The 12,203-nt window shown below is 42.6% G+C and overlaps 1 protein-coding gene and 1 long non-coding RNA gene across 4 annotated transcripts in view; one reads left to right on the top strand and one right to left on the bottom strand.

The window, feature by feature from the left end:
- Window positions 1–12,203, top strand: part of LOC310758314 — an 80,159-nt gene that overhangs the window by 19,635 nt on the left and 48,321 nt on the right. The window lies entirely within an intron of this gene.
- Window positions 37–12,203, bottom strand: part of AHCTF1 (AT-hook containing transcription factor 1) — a 51,826-nt gene continuing 39,659 nt past the window's right edge. For 2 of the 3 annotated variants that reach the window (XM_083604166.1, XM_083604167.1), the window contains exons 29-36: window positions 10,495–10,918; window positions 9,810–9,927; window positions 8,660–8,766; window positions 6,683–6,858; window positions 4,222–6,283; window positions 2,689–2,822; window positions 1,680–1,786; window positions 37–880 (exon numbers count right to left, since the gene is read on the bottom strand). In XM_083604166.1, the coding sequence (XP_083460292.1) occupies window positions 679–880; window positions 1,680–1,786; window positions 2,689–2,822; window positions 4,222–6,283; window positions 6,683–6,858; window positions 8,660–8,766; window positions 9,810–9,927; window positions 10,495–10,918 (3,330 nt within the window). In that variant the 3' untranslated portion in view covers window positions 37–678. The remainder of the gene's footprint in view (window positions 881–1,679; window positions 1,787–2,688; window positions 2,823–4,221; window positions 6,284–6,682; window positions 6,859–8,659; window positions 8,767–9,809; window positions 9,928–10,494; window positions 10,919–12,203) is intronic. The other variant, XM_083604168.1, reaches the window with a different exon arrangement.

A 12,203-nucleotide genomic window follows, 5' to 3' on the forward strand; every position in this document is an offset into this window, starting at 1 on the left:
TGCTGATGCAGCAAATTGAAAGAACAATGAAACATCTGAGGTGAGATTTTGTTTTATAAACTGAAGAGCAGCTTTCCCAAGTTAAGACAAATACAAAAAAATATTGCACAGCTTCAATACAATTGTTTACATTCCGACTTCAATAAGGTACATGTTCAACCAGGAGTAAGGAACTTGTATGCAATGGATAACCCCCTTTACCAATTCCCAAAAGGTCAAAACATTTTCTATAAATTCTAAAACTGCCAAATTTTAATTTTCAAAAACATTGCAAGATCAAACTGTTAAAAAAGAGTAGCCTCCCATTAGAGAAGCACCAACAGTGACAAGCCATCATTAAAATCCTCTTTAATTTCTTTGCACCACACACCTCTTTTATTCTTTCTCTCTCAAAAATCTAGTGGACAATAATCGCTGTTATGTATACATTTTTATTTAACATTCCTAAAATAAGATTATTTACATATTATATAAATGTATGAAGTCTTATAAAATAGAAAACCTGCATTGACTGAAGAAATCACACTCCATATGGAGTTACTTATTGAAGACCTTTAGTTTTCTGAAATTTTACAATAATTTATATAAATTATCTTCCAAATTAATGATTTTTTCTTAATATTCCACACAATGATGACTTTACAAGCATTGGTGTACAATACACATATTTAAAAACAGTTATAGCCTCTTCTTCTGAACAATTGGCTTTGGAAAGCTAGTTATTCTCTCGTTCCTATGAAGAGTCTTACGAACAGTCTTTTCTGCTTTATCCACAGACTCCTTCTGTTTGCTTTTTGCTCCATCTACTGGCGTGCCAAAAGGAGAAATGAACTGAATTTCCATGTGTGGTGTTGACCAACTGCTATCTTTCTCTAGGACTCTGCAAGGAAGAGGAATGAGAGGTTACACTGACAAGTTATGTTTCTGTCCAGATGAATGAAGACTGAATAATTAGCTGTAGGCTCAGTCGTAATTAATTAATACTTATATCCCGCACATCTGGCTGGGCCTCCCCAGCCACTCTGGGCGACTTCCAACTAGAATAATAGAGTATAGTCGTACCTCCTTTTGCGTCCGGGATCCGTTCCAGAGCCCCGGAAGCTCGACGAAAGGGATGCTTGACAAAGCACTGCTCTGGATATACGCGAAGCGAGATTTAGCGCTTCTGTGCGTGCACAAGCAACAAAACCGGAAGTAACCCGTTCTGGTACTTCCGGGTTTGCCACGGACGTTCGATGAAATGGACCCTAAACAGGGCAGACTCAAAACGAGATACAACTGTACATGCAAATGGTCCCATGTTCAATCCTGAGCATCTCCACATAAGGCTGGAAAAAATGTCCTGTTTGAAACCTAGATTGCTGCTACCAGTCAATATTGAACTAGATGAACTGATGGTCTGACTTGGTATAAAGTATTTCTTATGCTTTAGGGCATGGATGGGGAACAGAGGCACCTTTAGATGTTGTTGACCCCCTACTCCAATCACCTCCAGCCAACATAGCCAAGATAATGGAAGTTGGGAGTCTGGCAAGATTTGAAAGGCCACAGAAGACCAAATTAATGTCTTTTTGTTATTATGATACCAAATGCATTACTGTGATAATTTCTGCACATGACTGCTTTTGAAATAACAAGTTATTTTTTTTGGGGGGGGGGTATATAGAATCATCCCATACTTGCTTGCTTTTTTTGCTTTTGACCTTGTAGCTCTGCTTCTCTTTACTTTCGGCTTCTCTGAAGTTTCTATTGAGACTGCATCCTTCTCCTCTTTAACTGGTAATTCCTAAAGGACAAATGTAGAGTGGTAAACCTGCACAAAGTGAAACTGTTTCTCTGACATCTCCTTTTTATTTACTTTTTAAATTTATTGCCCACATACGAACATGTAGGCACTAGTAGTGACACTGCTAAACCAGTGCCATACAGTAGTAATTTAAAACATTCACACTCAAAATCTATTCCCATCTTTCTTGCCTCTCCCATCACTCATAAGCCAGCTTCCTTTCCTCTATGTATGGACCCTCCACACAGACAAGCTGGATAGAGACCATTGGTTCCATAATGATATATGGTTTCCAAATTGGATAATCCAATTTATCAATACAAACTCCTTGCTTTTCTACGTTATTTCTAATATTGACTAATAAAGATAAAAAAATAAGCAACACAACTGGCCTGTGTTGCTTGCTGTCAGCAGTTCTTCAAATGCTATACAATGAACCTGAAAGCTTGCTTTAAGTGTGTTAAATATTGCAAAAGCTGGCATCTTTTAATCTTTTAAACCATTTGGCATTTGCTGTATAGCAAAGGGGTGATGTGTATATTGTTTTCGCTTGTCATTTGAGTTGCCCTCTAGATGTTGTTGCACTGTTCCATCAGCCCAGCCAGCATGATCGTGGAGAACCACAGTTTTTCAATTACATTTTAAAACTTAAATAAAATTAAGCACTTTAAAAAACAGTAAAAACCAATAAAACCAATTAAGTGCCCTGGACACCCAAGAAGCAACAGCTCAAGCTGGTTCTAGCAAGCTGCAAAAGGTGTTGAAAAGGTCCACTGTAATTATAAACATGTGGAAAGCTTAATCTCACATCATGTCAGAAGGGAGAATCTGGCTCTTTCACTAGAAATTTGCTGGCTTGTTCTCTTCAGATCTTTGGAGAAGGGGTCAAAGGTTTTACTTACCAACTCTTCCACAATCCTTGAAATACTGGACACTTTTTTCTTCCTAGATCTCAAAGCAGGGGGCGAGAAGACAAACTGAGAAGTCAAGTCTGCCTTGAAATCTTTGAGTTGCACAGGCGTCACTGCTTTCTCACCTAGAATCAGAAAGCATGCATTTATTTTTGAACTTGAAACTAAGCATTCCAGGCATGCAACTATATCTGCAATCCTGAATAAGCAGAAAGCAGGGTGCAGAGGAGCTTTCCATATACCCACAATTTAACTACTCTTTGTTTAAGCTTCTTAGAACACCTGGCGTGGCTTTGTTACGCAAATACCCTTTGAACCTTGTATGCCATGGTAGTCAACATGTCATAAAGAACAGCTTTGCTCCTACCCTTTTTCTGAGAATAGCAGGGACATTAGGGGAGGTGGGCGCAGGTCTCCATTTAAAGAGGTGGGGTCTTCATTTAAAGCAGGTGTGGGAAACCTCTGGCCCATGGGCCATACTTGGCCGACCAGGCCATTTTGGGAAAGCCATGCCCAACCTCCCTTAACCAGCTGTCATACATAATGTCAGGCACACAACAGGTAAAGGAACAATCAGGAACTTAAAAGTGAGCTCCAACTGTTTCTTTGCTAAGCAAGGCATGCTTCCGCCATCCATCAGTTGCACCTTGCTCCTAGAGAGGGAAGTAGTTTTCATTGAACCTGCTTCTCCCTCTCAGCAATGCTTCTTGAACTTCTAAAAACTGGAGCAGTGATATTTGAAAGTCCTTTGGCAAGCAGCCCCATGCTCCTCTTTGACCCTCCTGCTTCAAAGGATCACCTGGCAAAATAGTGACATCAGATGATTGACAGTCTCACCCACCTATCAAATTTGGTCTGGGACCAATGGGGAGATAAGGTTCTGGCCCTCCCTGATTTAAAGTGAATGCGCAGTTAAGCTGCAGTGCTGTCATTACAGCAATAGTGTACCAGCTGACTGCAAATGGACAAGGCAAAGTAAAAACTAATGTCTTATGGAGGGCTGCTCCACACCCTATTGCACTAGTTGCGGTCTATTGCCTTGGAATGTTTTGTTGCAGAAAGTCAGCTCATTCAAAGGCTCTCTTCACATTTTACAGAACAGATGAATCCTAATGTCTTCCCTGCACTTGAACTGGGTCTTTTTGTAATGGATGAGGCAATACATATATGCAAAATGCTGAAAATGCACTCAGAAGTCACAACTGGGTGAAACTTTTGGGTACACAATTCCTATATATGTGCTTATGTCAGGTTTGTGAGGGTTGATTAAAATGGCCTGGTGAGCCAAATAGGAAGGCCCAGCAGGCCTAATTAGGTCCATGGGGTAGAGGCTCCATACCCAGTAGATGGCATACTGATATCGTGCAGTAATGTGGGCAGGGTTATAGGCAGTCTTGCTTTAAGAAAAATCCCCAGTATTTATCCTGCTCTGGTTATGTTTTACCCTCAATGGAATTCATGCATAGTAGGCAATTTTAAATAAGCAAAAAAGCCTTACACAGCCGAAGGCAACATTTCAAGTACCTTTAGATTTTTCTGTCAGTTTTGTAAGAGGAGGAGAAAAACAGAATGTCTCATTTGTATCCAGGGTGGGACTCTGTTTCGTACTCTTTCTGCTGTATCTGGTCCTTTTCACAAGAGTACCACAATGTGCCAAAGTTTCCCCTGTTTCACTAAGCCTTTGTTTGGTCATTACTGTGGAATGCAATCCTACTGCAATCTCAGCTGCTTGTGGCAAGTGTTCCTCCTCCTCCGTACCTTCCTCAGAAAGAGATGGTAACTGGCTTCTCTTTCTGATTGCCGTCATCTTGGACTGCCTCTTTTTAGAACTCCTTACTAAAGTCTCTGCCTCACTTGGTTGTACAGAATGTTCTTCTGCATCCATTTTCTCTATACTTGTATTTGTTTTTTCTATTTTCACGGATGCAATTCTTGCAGATTTCCTCTTTGTGGTGTCGACTGGAGTCTTTTCTTGAACAGATCCTCTCCTAGTATTTCTTCTAGGAGTGACAAAAGATTGACTAGGTGTTGGGGGAGGAGACAACAGAGACAACTCCAGTCCCAAATCTGCTGACACGTTCAAAGGATTCTTTCTTGGTCTGCCTCTTCGTCGCACAGGCAACTGTTTAATAAGCCCAGTCTCTTGATCAGAAACAGTTTCTGATATACTTGTGCTTTGCGCCCTCTCCTGCTCAGTTGATACAGGTAGCTGTGGTTTACTTGGCTGTATGTCATGTTCAGAAATGGCTTCTGGTAGACTTGACTTTCTATGTCTTCCCCTTCTAACTGGTGAAGGTAATGGCAGCTTCCCAGCTGCAGTTTCTGACTGCGCCATCACTTTCAGTTCACCATGCTTTCTTGGCCTTCCTCTTCTTGGTTTTGTACTCAGCTGCTCTTCACGAGGTTCTACCTCCTGATCTGAAATCACGTTCTCTGCCAGGTGGAAAGCAATGCTTTTTAGTTTTCTTGCACTTTTAGGATTTACCATCATCTGAATTGTATGGTCAATGATAAACTGACTACCTTCTTGATCCCCTACTAAACTTCTTGTGCTTCTAGGAGTCCTTCTGCGAGCAGAAGGTAGCTGTTCACTTGGATGCTTATGAAGCTCTGATGCAAGCTCTTTTGGTTTTCTAACCCCTCTTCTTGTAGCAATGGTTGCCTGAAACTCCTGTGTGATGGGATGCACATTTGTTGATATTTCTAAGTCACACTCCTTTGTCTCCTTAGTATCTAAGACTGGGAAAGCAGGAACCTGTGTTGTCTGTTTTTCTTGAGGTTCTTGTTCAGAACCAAGGGGAAGGCTTTCGGGAATGTTCAATGTTTCTTTTGCCCGTCTAGCACTTCTCCTTGGAGTTGGTGGTAGTAGCAGATCTGGTTTATCCATCTGTCCCAATGGCTGACCATCAGGTAATAAGTCGTTTACATTTTGTGCAATCTGTTCCACAGTGCTGGTGCTAGACATCACTGAATCTTCAACTTGACTCAATTTTACATCTTTACTTATTTCGGTAACATTTTGCAGAGGTGCCTGTGGTGAACTTAATACCTTCTTACTTATGCTTTCATGAAAAGACTGGTCCACAACCTCACTTGAAAATTCTTTACTTCTTGTGTCTTTGATTACATCCAATAGGTTCTCAGCAATAGCCATCTGAATAGGTTCAGGTACATAAGGCAACACCTCAGCAGTATTCTGTGATATCTGATCACTAGTTACAGTGGACACTGTATTTGTGATGAATTCTGGGTTGTTACTTCCAGCACTATTTACACAGGCACCCTCTAACTCGCTGGCTGATTTAAGAGGGGAAGTATGCAATGCACTAGAATCTCCTATCTCAGCTTCTTCATCCCCTTCTAATAGTAACGTAAAATTGTTTTGGGACATCAGCAGATCTCCATCTCCTCCAGTAAAGTCAGATTCACCAGCATCTTTCTTGAGTAATTCACATGTGACTTGCTGCGCCATAGCATCACTGCTGTACTGATATTTCAGACTGCTTGAAGGACATAGCTCATTGTACGGAAGTGCCTCAACTACAGCTTCTGAGACGTGTACTTCACGTGTTCCATCACCAACAAGCTAAAAACAAAAAGTATATAAATTTAATTCCAATACACATATTTCAATAAATTTAATGAATGAAAAGAGTTCTTCCAATTTCAAAGGAATATTCAAATGGTTTAAAGTTAGCCATTGTACTCAGCTATTTGTACATTGCTCCACACAGTACAGCTCTAGGAACACGGCCACATGGAATTGGTTTTTCAGCAGTTGCATGCATGGAAATAAATGGTCACTGGGAAGCAGTATATGCATCTGTGGGTGCTCTGGGACAAAAACTGTCTCCTCCTGCAGCTGCTTCCTTAAGCATTGCCCCACATGTGAAAGTTTACAAATATCCAAGGTATTTACACTGGCAAACCAATAATTCCAAACAGATTTCAAAGAAAGTTCCGAAGTGCTAAATGAAGCCCTTACATTTACTTCTTGACTTGCAGGTTCAATATTAAGTGGTGTTTTCTCATGCAGGACTGCTATATTTTCTTCGCTCTCAGCTTCTTTTGACCCATCTTCATCTAATGCTTCTCTTTCTTCAAGTTCATTTTTGGAATGAACACTGACAATGTCTTCACTATCAGGAATACTTATGACAGCTGAAAAAGGATTGTCATCTCATTACTTTTCTTATTTTATTGTTTCCACATTAAAACTTTTTAGTGATAGATATTATGATGAGACCAATAATATTTAAGGAACTGTCTAGATCTCTGCTCACTTCTGCTTTGCAGAATCAGAAAAACTGAGGTTTTTCTGAGCTACTGCGCCTCTCAGCCAGCAATACGAAGCTACCAATGTACAACAGAAGTTTGCAGTTGGATAAATATTTGTTCTCCCATTAAATAAGCAATTAGTGCATTTAAAGTCAGTGAATACTTGTTAGCACAATTGTGCCTCCTAATCCAAAGGAAAAACGTGTCACCAGGTACAGCTTTTGCAATGTCTGAGATCATCCAGCATATCCCCATTTTTTTAAAAAAAAGTATGTTAGTCTTTTGCGAAAACGTATCATATGCTAAAAGGTCATCCCAATCAGTGGCGTAGCGTGGGGGGTGCCAGGGGTGCCGGCCGCACCGGGCGCAACATCTGGGGGGGGCGCGAGTCCAGAGGGAAGGGACAAGTTCCTTCCTCCGCCGGGCTCCCCGCCGCCTCCGCCAGCCTTGCGCCCTAGCGCGCCCCCCCCCGCCGCCGCCGCTGCGGCTGCGCTCCACTCACTGCTCGCAGGAGGAGCAGCCGCTGCAGCAGCGCCGACGCCGCCACCGACGCCTGGCCGGGCACCGGCAGCCTCCGCACCCCGATGCCGACGCCGGCGCCATCCCCTCGGCCCAGCCACAGGCGGCGGCTGCTTCTGCCGACTGGGAGGGAGGAGAGCTCCGAGGGGCCTCGACGCGCCCTGCCCTCCCCAAAACCCTCCGAGAGGAAGCCGGCGGGCGGGCGAGGGTCTCCCGTCGGAAGGGGGCGCCGCTGGCTCCGGCTCTCAGCGCAAGTCTCAGCCGCGGGGGAGGGGGGGCGAGGACGGAGCTCGGCTGGAAGCCCCCGGACCCGGCCGGGAGGAGAGGCGCTCGCCAAGCCCGGATCTGGAGCGCCTCGGAGCGCGGGCTCCACCTACAGCCCAAGGAGAGGAGGGGGCGGGGAGGCGCCCGAGGGGAGGGGGCTTCGGCTGCCTCGGCCCGCGGGGGCTCCGCAAATAATAATAAATTTAATAAATTCCTGCTGAGCCTTTGGGGGGGTCTTTGGCTCCTTCGCTCGCCCCCAGCCCCAGTGGCGTAGCGTGGGGGGTGCAGGGGGGGCCGGCCGCACCGGCCGCAACATCTGGGGGGGGCGCGCTCGCACTCGAGTGCTAAAATCCACGGGTTAAGGGGCGCAAATTACTTGCCTTGCCCCGGGTGCTGACAACCCACGCTACGCCACTGATCCCAATCTGCAACTTTAATTGGCTTATAAGACAATAGTGCTTTAGTCCAAAGTTAATTTAATAGCTTAGAATGACTCCTAAGTCCTTTTTAAATAAAATAAAAGCATACCCAGATTTCCAATTACAGCCTAATTTTAAGTTTGTACAGGATTTGGAGGCTTATCACTTCCCCCACTGTAGAGTATACCAAATTATACAGCAGCACTGCAGAATGTGAAGCACAGATCTTAATAAGTATAGGAAATGTTTTTGAGGTATATACTTATAATTAAACATTTTATTTAATAAAAAATGGTATCTTGAACAGTTTAGAAATTACTATTTTAACTTAAAGTAAATATACCAGGCTAAGAAGATTTTAGCATACATGCATCAAAGGTAACACAGTGAGAATCAAGGCACACAACTTCAAGCTTTTCAATATTATTTCCCTTGTCTATTTGATCATTTGAAAATTTGCTCGATTATTCAAATATACATACATTCAGCATCTGTTCCTAATGGCTCCAAAGCTTGGGGACTTGCTTCATCAAGGAGCTGGTTGTTTTCCAACAATGGCAGCATGCTGGACTCTAGGACATTTGTTTGACTTTATAAGAAGAAAGTAAGGGACAGTTTCACTTACAGTTTTTAAATAAAGTGAGTTTTATGAACGCTACTAACACATTTTTGTCAACAAATACCATAAACCACTCCGATTATTACTGAACTGTACTGCAAGAGATACTGCAAAGCCAGTTCTGTGGAAAAGTCTGGAATCTACCCCTTTGTTATATGCAAATTATACAGTTCTGACGATGTGGCTAACTAAAGTCAATTTTTTACTTTCCTGTTTGTTTGATTAACCATTCTCAGTATTAATGTGCATATTATCCTATGCATATTCCTCTGAGTACACTTCACTCAGGGCAGTTGCTATGCAAAATCCAAATGCACACTACTGTCTAAGAAAAAAAAAAGTTTTCCTCTGTGTGGCAAATTGTCAATTCCTGCCTTAGAGTGGGACATGAAAAGAACTGACTAGGGTAGGGGTAGGAAACCTTTTTTACCCAGTAGGTCAGATCCTTATCTATTCCCACCATGCACAGGCAAACCTGGACACGTGGATAGGATAACTCACATATGAATCATCATAATTTCATAGTCTTATTACGGTCAAAGACCCAATTGCCATTATGATGTCATATGATTGACAGGTGGGTGGAACAAAAGTCCTTGAACTTGCATTTATACTAGTCCTATGCTCTGTGTTTGGGAAGCTCTGTGCAGAGTTCTATGTAAACCCTCTGTCTAGTGCTTCCCATGTGCTGAACATATGGTAGAGAGAGAGAGAAAGCAAGCAAGCTGAACAATTGATACTGCAATTTGTCAATCTACTGAGATTATCAGGGGATCAAAATAGAAGCTTGCAACTATCAGCATGCTGTTTGGGAGATAGTTGGTCACAGAAAACAAACACTACAATCAAGGCTGTGAAATGGTGCTCCAGCTGTGTCCCTTTTTTCACTAATAAATATATCATAAATATATCATAATCACAGTACTCAAGAAACTGAATGCAAAAAATGTAAAAGGTATGAAGCATGCTAAATCTGTGTTGTTGTTTTTTAAAGATGTACTTGACATGTTCACCTTTCATTAGATGGCATAGAAGAGACCGTAGTGTCAGGAATAGCATTTAAGTGATGCATCACAAATACTTCATCCTCAGGAAGTGAGCCATAGTCTTCACCTTCTCTTTCAGATAGTCCTATGAATGGGAGAACCCATAAACAAACAGACAGGTTGCATCCTTCATGCTAATTTCTAAAAACTAATTAAGTCTTGATTTTAGTAGCAAGAATTTACAATTTTGGCTTGGCTATCACCAACCACAATTTTTGCTGCCTCTATTTCCTCTTTGTAAGCTTAACTGCCACCAGTAATCTTTAATCTCATAGGTTCTTGTTTGGCAGTCCACACCCCCACCCTCTTCTTGTGATTCACAAACTGTTATACTTCTGCATACCTTGGGTGGCCCCCAAATATATAAAGCCACTGTTTTTTTGCCAAATTGATGTGTCATCAGCCACCTGAGTTTGCTATTAGAGGGAATCATAGAAAATTTCTCCACACACACCCCTTTCCAGTATCTGCCAGATGTACTGTTTCCAAATATGGTGGCTGTGTTTTGGCTATCTCCATCATGCTCTATTTGGGAGTTTGAGGATCTATTTTAGCAGTGTTGGAGAACCAATGCTGGATTAGATAGATCTCTCCTACGTTACAGCATGCCCTTTTTCTTATTAATTCATTTGCATATCTGTAGATCACATACCAGCCGACTGTTCTCCATCTGTAGATGTTTGCTGTTCCATTTGCAAAGGATCCCTTGCTACTGCCTCACTGCTTTCTCTCTCAGCCGACCCTTGTATGTTTACAAGATCTTCAGGGGAGAAACCTGCTGGCTGAGAGATTCTGAAGGAATCACTGTTGTCACCTGGCGATTTTGCATCTTGATAATCTGAAGTAGTTTGATCTGACTTTACAGAACCATAACTAGTTTCTTTGGAAGGTTCAGCTTTATTCAAATCATTGCCTGGTACGCATTCTGATGACAAGCCCGCTTCTTCATAGTCTTCCTGAAGACTGCATATTGAAAAGGCAGGAGTTTCTCTAGTCTTAGACCACATATCTTCCATGTGAGCTTCAATAATGCATTCAGATGAAACTGTGTTGTGTTTTGTTTTACTATCTGTCATCTTAAAAAAAACAGTCCAAGTTAAAACAAGCAATACCATTTCCCCAGTGAGCAGAAAATTCTGACCATTCAATGCCTTGATCCAGAAGGCAAACCCTGAACTCTCTGATCCAAATAGTTGATGTTTTTACTTCTAAAGATGGAGATGTGCATTTTTGAACAAGCAGGCTCCAGCTACTAAAATTCATTGACCAATCCACACATGCATACAAGGGCTTTGCACATCTGGAATGGTAAAGGTAAAGGACTCCTGGATGGTTAAGTCCAGTCAATGGTGACTATGCGGTTGCGGCGCTCATCTCACTTTCAGGCCAAGGGAGCTGGCGTTTGTCCACAGACAGCCTTTTGGGTCATGTGACCAGCATGACTAAACCGCTTCTGGCACAACGGAACACCATGACGGAAACCAGAGCTCATGGAAATGCTGTTTACCTTCCCACCGTAGTGGTACCTATTTATCTATTTGCAGTAGCATACTTTCGAACTGTTAGGTTGGCAGCAGCTGGGACAGAGCAACAGGAGCTCACCCCATTGCAGGGATTTGACCCACCAACCTTCTGATGGGCAAGCCCAAGAGGTTCAGTGGTTTAGACCACAGCGCCACCCACGAATCCCCGGAACAGGGTGAGCTCCCATTGCTCTGTCCCAGCTCCTGCCAGTCTAGCAGTTTGAAAACATGCCATTGCAAGTCATGGTGTTCTGTTGTGCCAGAAGCAGTTTAGTCATGCTGGCCACATGGCCCAGAAAGCTGTCTGTGGCCAAACGCCAGCTCCATTGGCCTGAAAGCGCGATGAGCGCCGCAATCCCATAGTCACCTTTGACTGGACTTAACCGTCCAGGGGTCCTTTACCTCATATCTGGAATGCAGATACAGCCATGAGAACATGATGTGGGCTTCCTGAATTAAAAATGTTAACTTAGAATATATAGAAGACTGCAAAAGAGGCTATAGGCCTGGGAATTAGCATGCATCAAAGTACACAAAATGCAGTTTTAAAGCTCCAGGAAGAAATTCAGTAACAAATGGTATATTAAGGTACTCTTATGCCTGTATGTGTTGGCTCTACACATTTGGTCATCATTGGAATAGGACAGTAAATGCATGGGTGTCAGCAGACCTGGAAACGAACCCAATCACCCACATCATTATTATTATTGTTGCTGCTGTTTTATTATTTATACTTCATTCCAGAAAAGTTAAATTGAAAGTGACTTACAAAGATGAACCTAAAATGCACAATGTATGCATATATATAAACCAGATTTAACTAAAGCCCACCTTGCCA

This window comes from Podarcis filfolensis, assembly GCF_964270895.1.
Source record: "Podarcis filfolensis genome assembly, chromosome: 3".
Lineage (NCBI taxonomy): Eukaryota > Metazoa > Chordata > Lepidosauria > Squamata > Lacertidae > Podarcis > Podarcis filfolensis.